The sequence below is a fragment of the Thunnus albacares genome, chromosome 20 (genome assembly GCF_914725855.1).
Source record: "Thunnus albacares chromosome 20, fThuAlb1.1, whole genome shotgun sequence".
NCBI lineage: Eukaryota > Metazoa > Chordata > Actinopteri > Scombriformes > Scombridae > Thunnus > Thunnus albacares.
The window spans coordinates 23,703,911-23,728,377 of NC_058125.1; the positions used below are offsets into that span (position 1 = coordinate 23,703,911).

Here is a 24,467-nt window from a genome sequence, read left to right on the forward strand (position 1 = left end):
TCCCTCAAGTGATGTTTTGACGATGGTGGTCTCCTTTAGTTAGGTTGAGATCTGGTGACTTTGAAGGCCACAGTATATAGAATATGGAAACACCTGCATTTTTTATGTTTCTCCACTCATTTATTTAGGCTTTTCCTTTAATTTGTCACATGTCTGTATGTTGCTGGGAGATAAAACTCGGAAAACAAATGATTAGCAAACATGGAAGTCATGAAAAATAGTTAAAAAGGCTGTCAACACTAAAATATTAAATGGAGCTCACTCAAAAGTACAAACGAGGAGTAACTTCCTGCTCAAATGAAGATAATTCTTTGAAAAATGTCATATAAAGGTAAAGTAAGATATTTTATGACCCTTTAAACAAATCAGCCTTTATTGTATCTTTGAGAAAGACGAATAACAGAATGATTTATTTTGTAGATTTGGTGTCGTCTGGTCACCGCCTCCTTCAACTATTTCCACTCCACCAACTTCTTTTGGATGTTTGGCGAAGGCTGCTACCTCCACACCGCCATCGTCCTCACCTACTCCACCGACAAGCTGCGCAAGTGGATGTTCATCTGCATCGGCTGGTGTACGTACGCCTACTGTTCAACTCTTCAACTGACCTGCACGATTAACCCCTACAGTTGTATGAAACCTTTAAAGGAATAGTTTGACATTTTGGAAAATAACGCTTATCAGCTTTCGTGCAAAGAGTTAGGTTAGAAGACTGATAAAACTCTCATGTCTGTGGGCAAGCACGGAGCCTGGAGGTGATTTGTTTAGCTTAGCATTAAGAGTGGAAGCAAGGGGGAAACAGCTAGCCTGGAATGTAACACCCCATAAGACCTCAATTTGTTTTTACATTTCTGTTTGTGTATGGATTAAACAATCAAGATACGACATAAGCTTTAGAGGTCTTGGTAGATGTATTTTTGTACATTAGAGAAAGCCAGACTAGTTGTTTCCCCCTGTTTCAAGTGTTTATGCTAAGCTAAGCTACCTTTCAGACCAACATTGGCCAATTCCTACTGTTTACCTCTCAATCGTCGCAATGAAAGATAAAATAGTTGCTGCCGTGATAACTTTCCAGAGATGTAAATTTCCTGTCTGTGAGTAATACAAAACGTTGAGCAGTGTTTTGTGGTCTAATAAACCTTTAAAAGCATAAATCTGTTACTCAAACCGGACTTCCTGGATCATATTTTATTGTTTCGGTCTGAATCCTCGCTAACTCGGCAAGAAAGCGAACAAGTGTATTTTCCAAGATGTCAAATTATTCGTTTAATAACTCTGGTCAATTCGATTTCATCTCAACTTGATAGAAATTCAATGTAAACTCATAATATTTCTCAAAAGAAAAAAAAGAAAAAACTGAAGGTCAGATACACATTTACCCAACAATGGGATTCAGTTGACTTGATGGAGACAGCAGAATTTCTTTTGGCAGCTGGGAAATGTATTGGTGTGGAGTTCACTAACACCCCGTTTCACACTGTCAAACTAAACTATGTGCTGTTGAGATTAGGTGTATTGTGCCAGCTGGATTACATTTCCCTCAGGGCAGTGTGAAGCCTCTGTGTGAATGGGAAATGGCAGCATATTTCAGAAGTGCTGTGAAAAAATAAATAAGATCAAATTTTTTTTTGCTTCACTTAGCTTTGACTCTCAGGCTTCAAGAGCTGAAATGTTAAGACTGAGACAGAAAGGTGTGGACGAGAGCTGGAAACAACAAGAAAAATCACATTTTTCAAGTAATCTGGGGGCTGAGAGAGTAGATTTTCCTGAGGCTCAACATTACACTGATGACAGTATATTGCTAATGAAGTGGAAAGTTTCCAGAGACGTGAGACTTACATGTGTGACGTGGCAGCTGGCAAGGTCTTCGTGTTCCTATTAGTCATTTAGATATGAGTAATGGCTGTTTGTCTTCGTTATTATACTCCTATAAGTCAGTAAATCACAGATCACTCTGCATTATCATCAACTGGAGTCCAGCTTTTCATTCATTCACAAAGAAAAATTCAGACGGTGACAAGTCTTGGCTTGCATCTGTAGATCACAGCACGCAAGCAACAATTGCTTGTGACAGAGCTTGGCAAGCGCTGGTGCCATGCTGAAAAAAAGAAAAGGTTTTCATATTCCAGCGGGAAATCCCTGGAGTGATATTTTGTGATTTGAATAGCAGAGAAAGATGAAAGAAGAATCTGTCACTTTGTCTTTTTTTTGCCTCACAGGTATACCATTCCCTATAATTGTGGCCTGGGCCATTGGGAAGCTGTATTACGACAATGAGAAGTAAGTCCTTTATTGTGACTCTTGAGATTCTTATATATTCAAAGAGAATTAAGTATTTTTTTCTACGCCTGGTAATAAAAGCAGGACAAGGGCAAAGTCAAACTGTGTTGCATTAAGGAGATGAATGTCTATTAATAACCTGATGTAATCACATTTGCATTGTATGATATTCTTAATTGCACATTACCCCTGCAACTGTTTTCCCTTTGATTGGGAAGTGCTTGATTGATATTAGTGGTCTCTTTTTTCACTTACTAGAACAACAATTTTAAAAGTGAGCAAAGAAAAAAAAATCCTTAATTTTTTTAAGGAATTTCTGTAATTTAAATGAATGTTGGGCTTTCAGTGGAGTGTTTATCCAACTTCTGGCATATTTACTGTTTATTGTCTGGCAATATTCTATATTTTTCTAATTGTCAAAACATCCCATGAAAAGGCCAAAACCAACAATGTGTTACTCTTTCTAACAAGTATCCAAAGCCTGATAAAGCGTATTAGCCATAGCTCTCCATTGTTATCAAAAAACTACTAAAAATGATCATGAATTGAGCTGCTCTAGTTTATTTTTCCACATACACTGTCAGCTGCCGGAAATACTCACTCATATGTTGATGCATACAAGGAATGTGACTCCAAGTGTTTCCAGTGGTTTTCCATGTACTTACATACAGCTAAAAAGCTAACAAGCCAAACAAATATGGGCAAACTTAAAGCACTATGAATAGATTTTATGGCCACTTGGGGCTGCACAAAAAGCTGTAAACATAACATTGACTTATTATTATCTTATACGGTTGTTATGGCGACCAGCAGACATGGAGCAACGTTCGAATTTATCTGGAGATGTGTTTGAGTCCACCTGATGAATTTAAGTCCAATATTCACTCTCCTTTTAGCTCCGGTTTGGTCTCCACCACTAACTTTGCCTTTAAGCCATTTGGTGCTCAGCAGGTAGCATAAAGTGGGTTGATAAGAGGTTTTTTTTGTTGTTTTTTTTAAATAGCTGCCTACTGCTGAAACAAATCAATAAATTTTCCAGCCATAAATCCAAAACAATGAGCTGAAAGAAGCTAAAATGCTTCGTAGAGCTGCAGAACTGCTGATAATTCTCTGTGGGTTCATCACTATAAGCGACTCTTGTCATGTTAAACATAGTGATGGGACCTATCGTTAATATAAGAATATTGATTAGTGCATCTTGAATCATATAGATATTACATTAAGGGCTGCAACTAATAATTATTTTCATTATTTTATCTATAAAATTACAAAAAAAAGTGAAAAATGCCTAGTATAATTTCCCAGAGTCAAAGGACACTTTAAAAAACTCAAAGATAATCAGTAACTATCATAAAGTAATCAAAGTAAAGCATTAAATCATTACATTTGAGATACTGAATAAAGGTAATGTTTGATATTTGTTCTTTAAAAAATGACTAAAATGATGATACGATTATCAAAATAGTTGCAGATTAATTTTCTGTTGATCAACTAATCAATTAATCGACTTATTTAGTAGTTGCAGCTCTAATTAAATACATATAACAGGAGCTGGACAACAATCTATATAAAGGCCAGATTGTACTTTATATATTCTCTTTATTTGGCACTCTGGAGACAGTTTTACACGCTTTTATCACCTCACGTCTCGACTACTGCAACTCATTTTATGTGGGCGTCCGTCAGTCCTCCCTGTCTCGTCTGCAAGTGGTTCAAAATGCAACAGCGAGACTCGTCACTGGCACCAAAAAACGAGACCCCATCACCCCTGACTGGCCTCGTTCCACTGGTTACCAGTGAAAGATAGAACTGATTCTCAATTCCTGATGCTTTTAACTGTGCTCTGTAAATAAATTTATAAATTCGACGTGGCTATAAATGGGGTTTTGGCACAGATAGTGTAAAAGTTTTGGCAGTAGAAAGAAGAATTATTCCGCAGCTGAAAATAGTGGAATAATTACTTATGTTAGAGTCTTGTTTTTTAAAAAAGACACTGCCCAGCTGTTTTAGGAATTGTACTGAGCCACCAGTAGGAATCAGTGGGTTTGGGGTTGAGAGCAGTCATAAAGTTTTGGTCTTTTCATGGAATTTGTTGACAATATGAAAAATACAGAACTACATAAACTCTTATTTAGTGTGAAGTGACGAAACCTACAATTGTAGTAAGAATATTTATTCTAACTATGTTATTTTATTTAATATTTCAGCAAGCATTCAAATTGTTTTAGATTTCTATTGTTCTCCTGGCTCTATCTGAAATATAGTCATCACACTGGCAGATGTTTTCATTTGCTTTAAGGAAAGGTTTTTTTACGACTCAATTACAGATGGAAACAACTTGATGATATTATTTATAGCTGTTTGTACAATGTGGTATGTAAAAGAGTTCAAGTTGAAGCATTGCTTTCAAATACTTAATCACTGAACTCTCTGTAATTCATATTTTGGGTATATTACTGACTGAAAAACATATGTTTACACCCCTGAGCACTAATTTACGCCCACACACACTCAACTTTGAAGGGGATTTTCTTTATTAAGAATGATGACTGACAACATAAATACATCTGCCTGTTAGAACTAGACATGACTGATTGCTTTTGTTGACGTTTCAGGTGCTGGTTTGGGAAGCGAGCTGGAGTATACACAGACTACATCTACCAAGGTCCCATGATTCTTGTGTTAGTGGTAAGATCTTCTTCTTTGTCCTGCAGTAGCAGCGTTCAGCACAGAACCAGTTTTACGTAACTCGTTGATAATATTAGTCTTTACTCTTTAATCTTCAGGATGCCTAGAAAGCATGAAATGTTAGATACGTCAACCCATTCGTAATGTTAGCTAACACTTTACCTACCAAGTGTAACTTTTAAATCTCTGCAACTTGACACTTTGCAAGGAATATGGGAATCATTTTTGGACTCTGCACTGAAAAACAGGAACGTAATCCAAGGACATGTTCAGTTTTGTTAGTACCTATTAGGAATTATCTCTGACACTGGATCAGTTCCATACCCCCAGGAGAAGTTATTAATGCTTTATTCCTTCATTCTATAAAGTTTTAACTATTGTGAATCCGGTATTGTCACTTCAACTGAACTCTTTCATCTGGGTCCAGCTCTACATTCAGCTACTATGCTTTAAATTACAAGACAGATAATAAATCACCTTAAACTGGATATGTACCACTTGCAAAACCTCTCCTTCAGCATTCAGAACATAGCTGTGTTACTGTGACTCTTCCTCACCATGCTAACAATCTATGTGATGCTAGACAACCAGACCTTGGGCAAGGCTCATGTGTGAATGATCCTGCAGATTTGCAGATTGGCCGGGGACTTAGCCTGGCTCCTTGTACAAGGTTTAGTCATCTCTTGTCTGAACTATAGTAACTCCCTCCTGACTGAGCTTCCAAAATATTGTCCTTAGCCCTTATGCACATGCGTGCCCTCACACTCCAACCACTACCTCTGCTAGAAGTCCCTTCGCTGAGGCAATTTGGCCATTTCTCTGCTCAGTTGCGACCACTTCCTCCCTGCTGGGTCTCCAGTGGTAGAATGACCTTCACGTCCGAGTCAGAAACAGCACATACCCTTATCTTCTCTCCTTAGTTTAAAAAGTCGTCTCTTCAAGAGGCACTTTATGATTCTGTCTCTCCTGCCTTGTCTTTCCCCTAAAGCACATAACTGCCTCCTTCAATATCTCTCCTGCTTACAATAGCATGTTCTCTCAGTCTTTTATTTTTTTGCCTAGCACTTGATCCTGCAGGATCATTTTCGGGTCGTCGGAATACTTGTGGTATCTCTTGTTAGGTAGCTGTGGTTGTGAACTTTCCATGCCTTACCATTGGTGGCTTTTAATGTCAGACATAAATGATGTACTGCTATAAAGAATAAATACAAGATGTTATTAAAATGTTAGCAGAAGCACAAATGCATGAGGTTGGTGAAGACCAGTAGAATGGATAGTTCTTGAATGATTGCCATACAGTACATCTGTTCAGGCCAAGGTCAGGTCAACCGGCCCTGGAAAGTATTCCAACAGCTATTTTTACTCCCATGTTACATCATTCACACGTATTGCATGAGCTATTGATTTTGTCATTCATCACATTGTGCTTCTCTGCTCTTCTTAAGTAGCACCTCAGATAATCAAGATACTGCGTTTTTGCATTACTAACGTATAAGGCTGGTGATATTTTGCATCGTTCGTATTGTCAGTAAAAGTAATACCACCAATTAAAAATACTCCATTGCATGTTCTGCACTTAAAATTATACTTAGGTAAAAAACCAGAAATACATAATAAAAGCAAAAGTAATCTTCATGCTGAGTGCCCCCTCTCAAAGTTTTATTACATATATATATACACAGTACCAGTCAAACGTTTCTCATTCAAATGAATGGGAAGGTGTGTCCAGACTTTTGACTGGTAGTGTACATTACATATAGAGTTACAGATGCATTAACATGTAAGCAGCCTTATAATAAAGGTTGAGCATTTTTTTGTTTATGTATTTGTATTGGATAGTTTAATTTGTAACAAACGCATCCTATTTTATAAGCTCATCATGTATTTTGTATGTAAAATCTTATTGCGCAAAGTAACTCATCACTACAGATTTCAGATAAATGTAGTAAAGTTAAAAGTACAATATTTACCTCTGAAATGTAGTAGAGTAGGAGTATGACGTAGTATAAAATAATTAAAGTACTTAACAGTACAGTACTTAAAGTGGAAATAGACAACTTTTTTGCTTTAACTTATCATTATGAAGTCAATGTTGATTGCACAGTGTAACGGCTATAGAATAATGACACCATTGGTGTTTAGATTGGTTCCCTATAAGCCTCACTGTCACTATGCCGTTTTGTCTGCCAGCGGGTACGATCTCCTGCTTTCATGTCTCCATTATAGACCAAATGAATGAACAAACTCAGGCTTTTTCTCCTAATGTTTTCTTCTAATGTAACATTTCTCAACAGGGGCAGTACCGCCTCCCAGGGGCGTTCATAGAACGTTAGGGGGCGTTGGCAGCAATATTTTTGAAAGGGGTGCATCGAGGTGTTCTTAGGGAGCGTTTGTGTTTTTCATGCCAGTTTAGTCCTGTACATTCTCACAATTTTAGCATTATTATTCTCACAATTTTATCATTGGACTTTGGGCTTTTCCTAAGTCTTTATTCCTCCGTTTTATGTAACTGCAGTCAAATTTGTGTATAGGGCTCTGAGCGATTCTAAAACACGGGTGACCTACCCTGCACCTCAATGCCCTGTGTAGATTCACAGAGAACTCGCTGATGCTGCTCTGCTAAACGTGCTATGTTTCTGCGGAGACACAGGGGAGCTGAGTCTATAGTGCAGTTTGCTGTCATTTATGGTCACGCTACCTTCTCTGACCTCTCCTCATGGATGTATTATAAGAGCTGGATACCAGACTGAAAATGGTGCCTTTTCAGTTCAATAAGAATTGCTCGTCTGGTACATATACTAAAAAAGTTTCTAGCTTCCGCGTTTACTTCCGGGGGGTTTGGAGCCTACTCAATATGTGCAGTAGTGTTTCTCCCGCTGGCCCCACCAGCAAGTCGTCACAGATTTTGAAATTGCTTTTCTCGGCTCGAGTAAAGTTAATATAAAACCTCCATGGATCAAAAATTCATATGTTTGCAGTTCAAGGTGTCTGTCAACGGTTTTAGAGACGTCTCTTTTACAGTGGTGGTCTATGGGGAGAATGCTTTTTGGGCCGCAGGGGGATTTTTGGCTGTAATACTGCAAGTGGCCACTGGGAGAAATTGGCTGCAAGGTTGAGCTGCAACATGGTATCCAGCTCTTATAATACATCCGTGCCTCTCTTCTTCTCTATTTGTCGGTGTTTGCGTTTAGCTTAGTTTGTAGCCTTACATTAAAATTTGCCAAATTCCTGCAAACTTAGCTACTGGCTGAAAGAGACCCTCCTCTTAAACAGCTGCAGAGGAAGGAGGAGAAAGAGGAAGACAGGATGAAGATAGTGACTGATGTCCTTGTTCTTCATTCTTCATGGGACAGTGTTCTTCACAGAAGTAGCCTCTTCTTTTGCTCTCAAAGTGCACCAGATTGATGCATTTAACTTTAAAATGTACACATTTTTTTCCCCTAGAGGGTCCGAGGTCCACCCACCACAGTCTCACAAAATCCTGTGGGAAACACTGTGGGAGGACGAGAAAATTACAGTTCAAATCCATTCACTATAAGCCTGTTTTACCACTGTGTTGTGATAATTATTTTTTATGGCACACAGTGTGTTTTTTTAATAAATATCGTAATGTGGAAATGCATGGTTTATAGTAAAATAATATCAAATTTTCTTGAGGAGGACCCCCAAATCCCTCGACCGAAAGCCTCTGTGGGCCTTGAACTGGGTTATTTTATTTGATGCTCTCTGCCAGACCGCTGCAGGTCCGATTATCTGATCAACTGGATGGCATAATCAAACAACAATAATCACATCAAATCAGCAAAATGGTGTAGAACAAGAAAAAATGGTGCCAGTATTCTATTGAACACCTGCTTTTTTCCAGTTCCTTGGCAGACTGCTCTTGTTTTCAGTTGGAACAATTAATAATAATGCTTCTTGTTTGGCACCAGCACCAAAGTACCACTTTCTGATTGGCTGCTGTTTGTGATCAATAACAAGACCTAATTTCTAACCGTTGCATTTGTTTAACACTCATAAATATAATTTCTATTCACAGGGCTTTTTTGCTCCCTGCATGGGAAACTAATGATAATCATATTCCAACTGTCCAGTTAAATCAAATCTGTTATTTGGCATTCAATGACATGCTTGTTTAATGATATAACACAAAATAATAATGACATTAATATTCAGTGAAGACGGTTAGCCTACATTTTAATTGATGGGGGGCGGAAAGGGACCTGGATATAATTGATGGGGGGCGCTTGCCCAAAAAAGGTTGGAAATGTTACTCCCCCCGACATCGACCCCTTCTGTAGTTACTTGTTTGTGTGAGGCAATAACGTTAATCAAACTATGTTATTACTATGCAGTGCACATCATTACAATAGCTTTTGCCTGTTTCCAAATTCAGTATAAAATTATGACAATTTCAATTTACCTCTTCAGTGAACATGCTTCTTTCTTCTCTCTTATCTCCAAAGTGGTGTTGATCATTTCTTCATGGAGCTACACTCTGAGGAAAACGGAAAGTTTATCTGGTTGTCTTTGCGATAGTGGCGCAAACAATATTGAAACACTAGTGGGGGAAAGTTGAAAAGTTGTTGTTTCCACTTTAAGTAAATGTATTCAGTTGATTTCTACCTCTTGCTGCTCTCACTGGAGCACTAAATGTGTATTAATCCACAGCTGAAAATAGTCCGCAACAAATGCACTATTTACTGCTGTTTGAGTATCATTTTCTAGAAACTACAGTGCACAGCTGTTTGAAGATTTATGTCTTCTGTAGGAACTTGGGTTGTGGGCTTGTGGCTGCATGCCACTGATAGGGTTGGGATGTCAGAAAGTAATGAGAGATAGAGTGCTTTATTAATCCCATTGGGAAATTGCCGCATTATAGCTGTCAAATCAAGGAGGTTGGTGAGGAACAAATATAACAAAAGCCATGAATAATAAATAATAAACAATCAACTGGAATGAAGTTAAGTCTGAGGATAGAAACTGAAATAAAAACAATAACTACTCCAAAAACTCTAGTTTGTACTGTACAATGATGGCGCCATATACATTAATCCAAGTAGGATCTGTTGTGTACTATCAGGGTGCTGGACTGAGTTTGCATCGATTCAAACAAAAGTAACTGCACATTAAATATGTATATTATACAGGTAGTGTTTTATATACAGGTATGTAATAATACAGATGTAAGGATATCAGGTAACATAGTTAAATATAATACTGAAACATTGGACAGTATTACTTCTGTATAGACCAATGGTTACCTGCTGGGTCTAAAAAGTGCAAGCGAAACAGACAAATGTATTGGACAGATGAATAAATAAACAACAGATTAATAAAGGTGATGAATATATTAAATGTATTAGCTCAAGTGAGCAGTCTGGCCTAGATATTTGAGAAACACGTTAATGAGAGATAGACTGACACTGGTTTTGGTCTTTTCATGGGATGTGTGAACAAAAACAAAACACCATGACTTATCCGTAAACTATTTCTTATGGATTTTTTTAAATATTTATAGAGCTTATGGGTGTGATCAACGTGAGAAGATGTTTTTGTGCCATAAACTGCACCAATCAAAAGCAATTTCATGGAAAATGTTCAGTATCCCAAGAAGGAAACCCTTGTTTCAGCTCAGAGTTAATAATGCTAACATTACTGATATCCAGGATGTGGGGGCTTCTGTGTTGGCAAACAGCCTAAACGTCTGTTCTCTTAACCTGCTGCCCCTTGATCAGACATACACATTTCTCATTTTGTGTCTGGGTTAGCATTATTGCTAGTAGCTGCTGTCTGGAATAGTTATATACATTATCAACAATGTGTGGTAAAATAATTTTAGAAATGTGAGAATAGGAGCCTCATACAAATTAATTTACCTCTTAGCAGTAATTTTCAGGGTTCCAAGTTGCGTTATCTCTAAATAGTGAAAATGTCCATATATAAGCTATCATGACATTATGGCATTGAGTTTTCAACCCCCCTGCTGCGTCCACATCCCCCAGTGTTTATAAAGGGAAAACCTGTCTATAGATGATTGATGTGTTTGAGATTTGTATGACAGCTTTCCCAGTGTTTTTCTTTTCTTCCTGATATATTTTCCTTTCCTTCTGACATTTCTCTCATCCGTTTTTGTAATATGTTGTAGCCTATCTATGAAGTTTTCAGTTTGAACCCTGGGAACAACATTTGTAGGCAAATAGCATATGTTTGGAGTTTGGGAAACCATCTATGCTAACGTTAGCTAGTGACGTTAGCTAGTTAGAGCCGATAGTTTGTGGTTATCAACGTGGTAAAAAAAAGTTTTAGAAATGTGAGGACACGAGCCACTCATACATGTACCTCTTAATAGTAATTTTACTGGTTTCCAGCTATTTGTTTTAATTCTAAACATTAAAAACATCTCAATAATCTATCATGGTATTGTGGTATTGAATACCCCAGTGTACATAAATGGGAATCCCATCTATAGATGTACTTTATTCATGTGTTGTAGTATTGCACTTGACGGCTTTCCTGGTGTTTTGTGATATATTGAATGTGGAGTTTTTACCTTTGGAATTACAATTGCAGACAATGCATGTAACTTTACTTTTGTTGTATCTGTGGAGTTTCAGACTTTAGGAAACAGTATACGCTAACGTTATAGTTATCTATCAACAATGTGTGGTAGAAAAAGTTTTAGAGGCAACATACACATTTACCCCTTCGGTTTGCAGCAAGTTGCCATATTTCAAAATCCTGAAAATGTACATATATAAGCCATCAAGACATTATGGCTTTGAGTTTTCTACTTCCCTGCTGCGTCTGTATCCGTTGTTTGTAAATGGAAAACCCATATGTTTGAGAAATGTATGTACTGTATGACAGCTTTGTTTTTCCTTTCTATCTAATGCTCCTGATATATTCTGTCCTCAGGTGTGTTATATCATATGTTTAAACCTTGGGAAATACAATTGCAGACGAACATTATGCACTAACGTTTCCACTGAAAACACCCACTTATAATATAAGAACATTGTGACAATGAATTTTCTACCCATTTTCTACCCACCTTCTGCACATGTGTCCGTTGTTTATTAGAAACCCGTCAACGGCTGAGAACAACAATGTGGAACAGAAAACAACCTTCTGTATCTCTGACATTGTTAAGAATAAGAATAAGAAAAACTTTAATAATCCTTGGAGAAATATTAGTGTCATAACAGCACTGACCAGCACACATCACACCCAATAGAATAAAACAAGATAAATAGTTAAAGTAATTATATATGTAGTATATAATGAAATATAATTTAAAAAAAAAATAAAACGAGTAGACTTATTATTATTACATTGAGCAGAACGATAATAATAATCATATAGTACAGTTCTTAGCCAGTTATCAGTTATTGTGACAAAGGGGAAAGCTGAAGGTGTTCTTCTGTTTAACAAGCCCATCATGGAGGGAAAGGGAGGTGTTGTTTACTTTGCTTACTAGCTTGGTTAGCATCCTTATCTCCGCTGTCGCCCCCCGGGAAGTCTAGCTCAATCACACCTCTTATGACAGCGATGGATTTCCTAACAAGCTTGTTCAAATCCGCCCCCCAGCACACCACTGTGTCGAAAATGGCTCTGGATACGACTAACTGATAGAACATTTGCAGTATCTTGTTGCAAACGTTAAAGGATCATAGCCTCTGCAGGAAGTAAAGAGCCTCTGTATTCTTAGTCCGCCCCAGCCCGTCATCAAGGTGCACTCCAAGGTATTTGTAGGAGGGGACTATCTCAACATCTTCCCCATGGATGGACGCAGGGGTCAGAGTTGGCTCCACAACCTGCTCCTTCGTCTTGCTGACATTTAGCTTCAGGTGGTTCAGGCCGCACCACTCAATGAAGACCACTGTAGCGCCTTAATAAAGAGTCTCACTGTGCTTTGTTTGTTTTTTTTTCCCCCACAGATCAATTTTATTTTCCTCTTCAACATTGTGAGAATCCTCATGACCAAACTGCGAGCCTCTACCACATCGGAGACAATCCAATACAGGTACGTGTGCTGTAACCTGCTGTGTTCTGTTGTATACCTGCGAGAAAGAAAGTCAAAAGACAAACCTTTTCAGATGCTCCTGCATGTACACACTTTAAATTATTCATGTTTTATACTTGATCGGTGGAGTGTGGTGAAGGGAGTCAAGAGGGCCTAAACATAAAGTCGTACAGCTATTACCTGCCTCCATCTAAAAGTCTGCTGTGGCTGTCTGACATGCTTTTCTGCTCACTGCTCTCCTCGTCTACAGGAAAGCGGTGAAGGCTACACTGGTACTTCTTCCTCTCCTGGGAATCACCTATATGCTGTTCTTTGTGAACCCGGGGGAAGATGAGATCTCTCAAATTGTCTTCATATATTTCAACTCATTTCTGGAATCCTTCCAGGTACGATTTATCCTGCAAACAATAAAGGATTAGATGGCTTTCAGAGAGAGTATAATTTCATCTTTGTGTGGGTGGATTTTTATATATATATATATATATATGTGAAAAAACACAGTAATTGTAATGAAGGGACGGCGAAATTACTGTTCCTCTCAGGAGATGATTGAATGAATGTAACGTGTGTGTGTGATAAGCTGCTGTGTGAGCGATTTAAAACAGGATCAGGGCGTTGATGTTTTGAATGCCCTCCTTTTTGATGATGTTTTGTTCCTGTCTTTATCTTTCTCCACCTCTCACACAGGGCTTCTTTGTGTCAGTGTTTTACTGCTTCCTAAACAGTGAGGTAAGCACATTCACATCCGCTTATTGATCTAACATTTTATGTTCAACCTGCTTCAAACACTTATTTATAATTCCTCCGCTTCTGGCGCTTCCACTCTCCCTTTTGGTGGCTGTTGCTGTGTGTTATTGCAGGGAATTGAGCGATAAAGCTCGAAGCACTTATATTTAGGGCACAATTAAGACTTGTCATGTACCAACATAAGTGACATCACTTTTGACGCTTTATGACAGTGTCAGGCCTAATTTGATTCCATGGAGAAATCAGGGGTGAAACCTCTCAAAATAGCACAGAAATATTAAGATGCATGCAGAAATTGTACTATTTTATATGTGGTAATACTTTCATTATTATTAGTAGTAGCAGTAGTTGTATTTTTATATTTTTTATTAGTACTAGTGTCATTATTGTGTGTAGTAGCAGTATTTTGTTTTGTTGTTTTTTGTGACCACATCCAATAACAAATGCATGCAGTGTTCTCCTTTCCCGACAACACAAATTAGGAAAGTAAATCCTCCGTCTTCCCTTTTAATCCCATCCAGAACTCATAACCCTCCCGTCCTCCCTCCCACCTTTATCTGTAACTATCCCCCTCCCCTCTTTGCTCCGTCTCTCCAGATGTTTCCCAGCACCTAACGCAAACAATTATTTCATTTTTTTTTTTTCACCACACAAACAGCGTAAAACAGGAGAGGAAAAAAAAGAAGCTGTAGACCTAAACCGCAGCAGTGTTACAGTGGAAATACTTAAGCAAACATTGCAACTTCTTGACCCTTGTTGTTTTTTTTTTCCTTTCTGGCTTCCTGTTGGAAACCATTTTTAAAGCTTGTGGAAATGTGGTTTTAAAAAAAAAAGTATTTCTTGCAACATTAAATATTACTACTAACTGTGCAACAGTCAAAGTTGGTTTGGTTTTATTGTTATTATATAATTATTTACAAAGCACTGCAGGACATTGCCGTGTAGTTTTGTGTACTTTTACTGTCTTGGACTAATGCAGATTGTTTCTCTTTGTTTCTCTCTTTTAGTGCGTATGTTTTTATTCTGCATGTTAAATGTTGTGCACATTTCCATCTGGGATAATAATATTGTTAATCTGAATCTTAAAAGTTTAATGCTGTCATCACATTTTGATCCAAATGTCGCATCTAAATGTTTTTAATTCTGACTGATGCACAGAAATATGAAACGAGCTCTGAGCTCTCGCTTCAAACGAGCGAGAGCAAAAAAATACAGAAAGTCAGTCATGTGAAAAAAACTTGTGGGAAAAGTGGGAAAAGCAGAAAGATTGAAAAGAATTGATTTTCAAAGACCTAAAAGGTTTTGTCTCAGAAAGGACAGCTTAGTACTTAAAAGCATTTTTTTTTAATTAATTACGCCATCATACTCTTCAAAGTTTCAATCAATACCATTTTAGCTTCGACTGCAACCTGTGACATACTGCCTGATGTTACCGAATAGCTCCTAATAGGGCCACCTGAGCCAGAAGCTACGCATAAAGATAATTATATTAACGCTTGACCTTTTCATCGTGATAATGAGGATTTTGTTAGATCTTTAGGTTTAATCAAGGCAAGCTGCTGGTTCGTCAGCTGAATCATAATCTGGTTCTCCAGTCCACTGTACAGCTCCATCTGGCTACGAAGCTTAACATCATATCACAGAGAAACCATTACTGTTATCTTACAAGTTATTCCTGGAGTAGTATGTGGATGTATCAGCTGACTGCTGCCCTTTGGTTACCATCCCACACTGCTTTAGCCGGCTGGATGATAAATGAATATCTCATCATGAACCGTGTTGTAGCTCCAACAAGGGGCTTAAGCAGTATGTGTAGCTTACAGAGGATATTGATTTAGTGTTTTGTTACGCGCTGAGAGTAACAGGAAAAGCAAAGGGGAAGAAATGAGACAGATGAACAGAGGATAGCGGCGGTCACACTCAAGAGAAAAAGAAAACATTTAGTCCTCAAACATGTATAGAGGATTAAATTATCAAACATTGAGCCAAAGGACAATAGCCAAACACAATGCTGGTTAGTGCACCAATGATTTGAGCTGTAAAATGTTTCGGTGCGTTAAGATGAGGGGGTTTTTTGTTATTTTCTGAGGATCAGCTCTTTGCTTTCAAACTATATTGTGATTAGTGAGGGTGAGGGATGAAGTGGGACATATGGGGCAATTGATTTTGGGATTGGGGGGGTGAGAGAGGAGTGGAGGAACCCTTTTTAATCATCATTAAAATGATGTATGGCGTGTTGTTACCAAGGATTGTGTTTTGAACTGGACCTGTAAAGGCAGTTTTTACATCACAGAGGCTGATTTTATATGGAAGCTCATTTCTGCCAAGAAAAGAAAAAAAGGAATAAAGGGATAATAAAAAAAAATAAGGATGACCATGCCAAGTCAAATCATAGTATGGTTACAATTATCAGATAGTAAGTCAAAATTATGACATAAATCCAAAGATTTACTTTTTAAATCAAAATAATGAGATATTAAGACATGTCTCATCATTTTGACTCCATATCTTAAAAAATTGCATTATTATATCAAGATAAATCTCACAGTTAGTTACTATCTTACAATTTTGATGTAGTATCTCATATTTTTTCTTAGTACATCTAATCATTTTATCATTTTGACTTACTAAGTCAACATTTTGACTTGTTGTTTTTACTTAATATTTTGACTTAGTATCGCTTACTTTTTCTCCATAAATCTCAGTAAAATTATTTTTGACTTAATAAATCAACATTTTGACCAATATATTTATTTATTTATTATTATTTATTTATATCCATTTATTTATTTTTATTTATCTACTTTTTTATTTTACCATCAGTAACAGGCTTCTAGATTCTAATGTAAATAACCTACATTAATACTAAACCGATTAATACTCTTAACAATTGTCTAGGCTTCACATGTGTCAGACCTTTCTAGTTAATTAAATATTAATATATGAACTATATAAAATTAAACCCTATACATACATACCCCACAGTGACCTTGAAGAATTATTAAGAATGTTTTTAATGTAGGTTTTTAGCATCCATGTAAGTGGAATATTTGAATACACATATTATTATTAATTATCAACAGAACAATAAAACTAAGTTCATTCATTTTTAATTTATTAACAAGCACATTTTTCACAATAAGACAACTGTGCTTGTTAATAAATTAAATCGTGACCATGTTAACGAAATGTAATCAGCTGACTGCGTATCCAGTTTGTTAATTGGTCTTTCTTGTGACTGACAGGTGCGTTCAGCTGTAAGAAAGCGGTTCCACAGATGGCAGGAGCAGCACTCCATCCGAGCCAGGATGACCCAGGCTATGTCCATCCCCACTTCACCCTCGCGGGTCAGCTTTCACAGCATCAAGCAGTCCACATCGCTATGAGAGAGGAAACCAGCTTTGTCCTAGACATGTGCTTTGGGAGAAACCTCCAGCTGTCATTGTCATCATTTTCTGCCACATCACTGGAGTACACTAAAACACTTTCTGAGCTGGGGCAAGGCTAGAGAGAGCAAGAGAGAAAGAGACTGCATCAGTCTCCTAAACCTCAAGAGGGACATTATACAGACTTTCAGGAGAAAATAGATGGGGACAGGGATAGAGGACACTGCAGACTTTTTGAGATGAGAGGTTAGTGGATCAAAAGATGCATGTGACCAAGCTAAGTTTGGATCTGGAATTTGGGTGTGAATGTACAGCACTCCATTTTCTTTCATTGTTTGCTTGCCATAGACATTTTCTGTTATATTCCTGTTTGCACACTTTTTCTTTTGCTTTCTAACATGTGAGGGAACTTGGAGCTTGTGCCGCTGGACTGCACTGAACTGGATCCCATCCCAGCGGACGCTGGACTCAAATGCTACTGGGGCAAAGATTAAGTGATTTTATTTTCTTTTTTTATTATTATTATTATCATTATTATTATTATTATTTTATTTTGCTGTCACAAAGATTATTGTCTGGTCGTTGTGTTTGTTAATTTGGTGTTGTGCTACTTTTCTCTGTCCTCTATCAGCTTGGTGCAGTCGTGCTACTTTCTTTAACTTTCCAGAAAGGTTTAACACATTCCATACTTTCTACCTGAAGAGTTTTGTTCCAAAATAATATTCCCACCATGACATAAATGTATGGCAAACACCGCTATCAATTAAGTCAAGCCGATAATGGGTTAGTAGTGACATTTCAAGTCATTCGCTTTCATTTTGAGAGTTGGATGAAAAGATCAATATCACTCTCATGTCTGTGCATTAAGTAAGGAGCTAGAGCCAGGAGACAATCAACATAGTTTAGCATAAGGACTGGAGGCAGTGGGCAACAGCTAACTCGGCTACCTATGATGTTCAAAAATACACATATGAAATACTTACAGCATGTAACTCTCCCTAAAATCCCAAATTGTCAATTTTCCAGTTTATGTACAGATTAAACAAACAAGATATAACGTGTTAATTAGTGAGTAAGATAGGGTTTTTATTAGGTGTAAAGGCTCATTTTCTTCTCCCAGACAAAAACCAAATTAGCATATTTCCCAAAATGTTGAAATATTCCTCTGTGGTTATAATCTTTTTTTTTCACATACTGCCTAATTTGAGCAACTACTGTATCTAAACTTAATATGTAGCTTGACAAAATAATCTTAAAGGTGCAACGTGTAGAATTTAGTGGCATCTAGCAGAAGACTTGGCAGAAATGGAATATAATATTCATAAGTATGTTTTAATTAGTGTATAATCACCTGAAAATAAGAATTGTTGTGTTTTTGTTACCTTAGAATGAGCCCTTTATATCTACATAGGGAGCGGGTCCTTTTCCACGGAGCCCACCATGTTTCTAGTGTAGCCCAGAATGGACAAACCAAACACTGGCTCCAGAGAGGGCCTTTTGTGTTTTTAATGAGTTTCGCAGCCTCCGTAGGTTCTCCTACATGCGTGGAAGGAGAGGGGGAGGGGTATTTAGTTGGATGCAATCTGCCGCCTCACTACTAAATGCCACTAAATCCTACACCCTGCACCTTTAAACCTTTGGCGGCTTGGGGGCAAACACATTGACATATTATCATCTAAAGTTGCTTTGGTGAATATGTTAGCAAACAGTTGCCTGTTTACACATGCAGCAGACACAGAGCAACGTTAGCATTCATTTGAAGTTGTTTTTGTGTCCACCGGATGAATGTAAACCAGATATTCATTGTGCTGTTAGCGCTGTTTTGGTTTCCACTAATTCCTGAGGGAGATATCTGGCTTTTTAGCGGCTAAATGCTCCACTACATCAACCAGCTAGTCGCTAACTTTGTCTGTCTGCTGTTTTGTGTGGGGGGACAGGGAAAGAAAAGTGGATTTTCAGAGCTTTTTTACTAATATAGATGCCTGCTGTGTCTTAAATGATGCTGATTAGAACCAAAATATAAAAGCTGTGGGCAGTAAAACCAAAACAATGAGCTGAAAGAGGCTAAAATGCTCCATAAACCTCAGTGGAGCCGCAGAATCAGATGACAATTATCGGTTAGTTGGTCACTACCTGACCTCTTTCACATTAAACATTGTCATTTGACCCATTGTTCATATAAAAATATTGATTAGTGCAGCTTTAAGTTAGGTTCCAGATTGTGTTGTACATCTGGTGGTCAATCATCAATTGAAAGCTCTAGAAAATGCTAGTAAGTAGGTCTTGAGTCAGGTTTTTTTTTTGTTAAACTTCTATCAACAAGGCCAAGAATGAACTTTCATGCTCATGGATTCATAATGTTTTGGAGCAAAACTCTTCAACTGAATAAAGAGACTTACTAGACTTATTGCCTCTCTACCAGTGAGCCACATACGGAGCATCATCAGCTGAGAATGATGCACTGAATCCAATCAAGATGCTGTTCATTCTCATATCTACCAAGTGACTTTCTGTGGTGTTTGGTTGACTTGAAGCACGACATTCGAGTGGGCTGCACAGTAACTCTGTTTACTGATTTATTGTAAATATATAAATACCAGAGAGGGGGGGGGGGGGGCGGGGGTCCAGTGGAGTCGTCACAAATATAAACCAAAAACACAAACCACACACTGTAAATCATATGGGCACATTATCCATGTGATCAGCATTTCACAATCCACATTCCTACTATACCAGTATGCCTAGCACATGTGCATTTCTATGAACTGCAGTTTATGTCCAGTTGTGTATGAACCTCATCTTTTTGTCGCCCTAAAATCATGATTTTTTTTTTTTTGTTTTTCTTTTTGTTTTCAACCCTTTCAAGTGATGTGTGAGCTCTGGTTGTGGCAAAACATCAAAAACTTTTAAGACAACTGAATTTCACATGCCACTGTGATGTGTATTAATCTAATGTTAATCGTCTGTTGTAAACTATAAGCAGCCTGTGTTTCCTGAATGATCAGAGGTTTTTTTGAGGTACAAGAACACCAGATGTGCTCATATTAAAGAAACGTCAATTTATCATGCACTTTTTGCAATGTAAAGAAAGTTACCCGATAAGAAAAGTTAATGTTAATGTCTTTTTTTTTTTTTTTAATGCAGCAATTTTAAGTTTCATGTCAGCAGGAATAAGCGGCATAGGATGCTGGTGACTTGCTGTCATTCCAGCTGAGACAATGACGCCTTTATAGTTATGTGGTACATGTGGTGATCGATCAAAATCACAGTGTAATTCACGATATTATTTATTGTTATTTATTTTCGATATTGTTATTTTCATACTTGAAAAGATGTCAAGAGATAATAAACTGTGTGTTGCATTTGACTGAATGAAAAATTTAACAAATGGTTTGAGCTGTCAAGCCAAGTGTTATTTATAGAGACAACACAATACGCTTTCCATAAAAAGTACACATATATACATTCAGCTACTATTATGGGGTACCGGCTTTAGAGCCTGGCTCTGGATCACACTGCCATTTGTCTCCACAGTCCCCTGAGACAAAAACAAACAAGAAATACATTTTGAGCATCGTGTGATCCTTTTAAGCTTTGTGTGTGTGTGTTTGTGTGTCTCAAAGGGGAGTGCAGCTCAACATCAGCTTTTAAATAAGATCCTTCTGCCCAAGTGAGCATCCACTATTTTCTCCCATGAACAGGAACAAGAGAGGACTTTTTTTCCTGCTTTTAATCATGAAATATGGGGATGCAAGTTGAAAATACTGACTGTGACAGTATTCATGATGCTTTTCAGATGATCACAATATGCGCTGTGATTTCTAGCTCTTGGCGCTATCATAATGCTAAAACGGATGTGAACTTTCATGCAAACACTTAAAGAGACCAAGAAGGTTAGTCATCGCCTACAGAGCAGCTTCAGGCTAACTATTACTGCCATCTTAAGGATTCATTTTTTACAATCAGGGTTTCTAGCTTTGGGAGAGTTGCTCATCTTTACAATTACTGATAAGCTTTAGCCAGGATGATTTCATTTGTATTCTCATTAGTTTCACAGCCAGGGTTTCTCCAGTGATTACGTAATGACTGTTTGTTTTTCTGGAGCAGTATTAGTGCCACCGCTGTTGTGTTGGTGTTGTGTATTTTGTAGTGAGAAAGATAAATCTCTTTCAGAGTACAAATCACAAGCTGTGCTCCTTCACAACAATGCAATTCAACGAAAGAGTTGAAGGAAAATCAATAAATCTACATGTCCGTCCCTTCCTAATTTAATCTCTTACACCTCACTGACCTGATGGTGAGTCAGCCATTAAACAAACTCATGCTGTGCGGCTAAATGTTGTTCAAACCCATTATTTTCTATTCTAGTTCAGTCTCCAAAGTCCCCAAGCATACCAAATATCTCTGGCTGGATTTTGGGAAATTTGTATAAACTGATGCACAAGACATTTAGAATATTTCCATTTGATGCAATGGTCATAAAACTACGGACTCCAGATGATCCGGAAATCTGTCCCATGAGGGAGTTGTCATGCCTACTGGCTAAAACTGTCGGTCTCAATGGTGCATTTATATGCATGAGAGTTTAGCTCCTAACATGGTTATCAACTAACCAGTTTCAGGTTTCCACATGAAAACAATGTAACTCTGTTAGAATAACCCAATTAAGCTCATATTTTCTCCATTGTAGAAACCTGGTTAACGTCTTACTGGTGAATTAAAAATCTTACTTCATTTACTTTTGGTTTTGGCCACTAATAAAGCACATATTGGTATATTGTTTTATTTGGTCAGTGAAAATGGGAAGTTGACAGCTTAATCCAGATAACCTCTTCAACCTCACAGACTCTACGGTAGGTCCATTACTACAAACTCTTGTCGTGCAGACGCACATACATGCATTTTAATTCTAGCAAACATCACAGTCACATCACGTGCAGTGTGCTTTCATGGAACGATGGATGTTATGCAGATGAGATCACTTACAGTAACTGGATTTTCCTATATGAAGAGGAAAAATAACACACAGTGTTGTCCACAGACACTGCAGAAGACAATAGGATGAAATTACCATACAGTACATCATGAATGGCAATAAAACATCTATTCTTATAATCATGTTCAAGTTTTTTCCCATTAAAATGGTATTTGATAATATAATCTCAAAATGATTGCACTGCAGACCTTGAAGAACGTGTCGTTGACTAGAATATTTCACACCATAAACATTACAATAAGCGTTGCCTCTCAACAGCCTGGAAAAATGATTACCTAATGTTGTCACTGCCTCGAGGGAAATTAAAGGGGAGTTTTGGAAACATCAGGCTTCAAGTGGTTAACTAGAGTATGGCCAATAACTGAAGTATTCCATAGTGAGCACAGGGTGAGAGCGTCACCTGATGTTATTGAACGTGATGTTTCAGCTCCATCTAGTGTTGATTCACTATAACTACATGTACATGTTTCATCAGCGTTTCGAGCCCTTGAAATGGGAGATCTTCATTGCGAGGCAAAAGTAACATTCAGAAAGAAGTTAGAAGGAACTTTCAATCAGCTCGACTAGAAGGAAATCCATTCACACAAAGGTCTGATCACGAGGATGAAGGCCATAAACTCCTGATACCACTCTCATACCGATACACACTCTACTGTAACTCACACTATGACAAGTGAAAGCTCATGGGTGAAGCTGGATTGAGGGAAGAAATATGGAGAGATTGAGGAGAGATAAAGACAGGAATATCAAAGATGCCAGATGGAGAGAATCAATGGAGAAAAGCTTCAGACATGATAAAAAATATGTCAGATTGAGCTATTGTTAGCGAAGCTAAGTCAACATCAACTTTGCCTCTGGCAGTGGTAAACGAAATAGTGCATCAATAATGCAGTTAGGACAAGTCCAGTTTTTATCTGGTCACATGTCCAAGTTGCCATTCTGTAAAATGTGACAAGAATATTTTGAAAATGCAGAAGTCACACTTCACTAGAACACTAACAGACGTTGGTTGGGGCCATGTCTTTACAGCTGCACTTCTCCACCTTATCTGAGGAACTACATTCACAAGTTATCACAGGCAAAAATGCTGATCTATGGCCACATACCATAACGTGAAATGAACCATGAAACACAAGTAAAGTAAAAAAAGTGAAGTAGCACCAACTCCCACAACAGGAAGAATACATTATCATCTATATTATGCTTTTAAAGTTAAAACCTACACTTATGAAGACATGTGTAAATATTGAATTACCTTTAATTGAATCTGGAAAGTGAGGAAATTAACAAAAATAAACTCATCACTTAACCTCCACGGTGGAATTTAACTAAGTACATTTACTCAAGTATTGTACCTAAGATCAATTTGAGGTACTTTATACTACTCCACTACATTTAAAAGGGAAATACTATACTTTTTAATACACTACATTTGTTTGACAGCTGTTTATTTAAAATTTTACATAATACATATGATCATTTTAGTAAATATGATGCAATGTCAAGGATTAAGCTATCTGAAAGTACATAAAGTTAAAATGAGTTCAATCATGACCAGCTACAACATTAAAATGCTACTTACGAATTAATTAATTAGTAATAATATGCCAATATTATGATATATAAAAATATATATGATAGAGGCTGGCATAATCAGCACTTTTACTTTGATTAGCTACATTTTGTCAATAATATTTCTGCGCCTTTCTTGAGTAAAATCGGAATTCAGGGCCTTTACTTGCAAATTTTATTTGCTTTATCCTTACTGAAGTATTTTTACATTGTGTTGTTACTTTTACTCCAGTAAAGGATCTGAATATGTCCTCCACCATTGTCTGTCTTGCATAATAATAAAACTGATTGATGTCATTAATGACTACATCGTTCTTGTCCAACTTTGACCCTTGAGAGTTAAAGACAAGGAAGGTGTTAACAATTTAAGAGGTGATGGATCAGCTGAAGCCAAGCCAACACATAAAAAACATCCATGTTAATATAACATGTTGACTGACAGGTTTGCTGTGACTCCCACATTTCCATTATGTGTTTGTAGCTATTAATGCTCTCTATCTATAAAGCCATCCTTCTCATACAGGCCTTGTTGCTACGCTGCCATAAGCATGGGATATCAGTAACTCAATATTTACCTTCAGATGTGACCCCGGAGGCTTTAAGCATTAATGAAACTGTGGAGAAATGGTTGATCACTTTATAGGAACCTCTCCGGATCCCTCAGAATTGTTTTGTAACTGTCCCACTGCAATGCTACAGCTTGGATTATTATACCACTAGCCCAGTGCTGCCTCACTAATTTATATTTACATGCATCCTCTGTCCCTTGCCT

The 24,467-nt window shown here is 37.5% G+C and overlaps 1 protein-coding gene across 2 annotated transcripts in view; it reads left to right on the forward strand.

Annotated features, from left to right (window-relative positions):
• LOC122971477 (corticotropin-releasing factor receptor 1-like) overlaps window positions 1-18,073 on the forward strand; it is a 68,370-nt gene extending 50,297 nt beyond the window's left edge. For both annotated transcript variants that reach the window (XM_044338148.1, XM_044338149.1), the window contains exons 8-14: window positions 421-574; window positions 2,220-2,280; window positions 4,896-4,968; window positions 12,909-12,994; window positions 13,245-13,380; window positions 13,682-13,723; window positions 16,987-18,073. In XM_044338148.1, coding sequence (XP_044194083.1) covers window positions 421-574; window positions 2,220-2,280; window positions 4,896-4,968; window positions 12,909-12,994; window positions 13,245-13,380; window positions 13,682-13,723; window positions 16,987-17,127 — 693 coding nt within the window. In that variant the 3' untranslated portion in view covers window positions 17,128-18,073. The remainder of the gene's footprint in view (window positions 1-420; window positions 575-2,219; window positions 2,281-4,895; window positions 4,969-12,908; window positions 12,995-13,244; window positions 13,381-13,681; window positions 13,724-16,986) is intronic.
• Window positions 18,074-24,467: the final 6,394 nt, after the last annotated feature.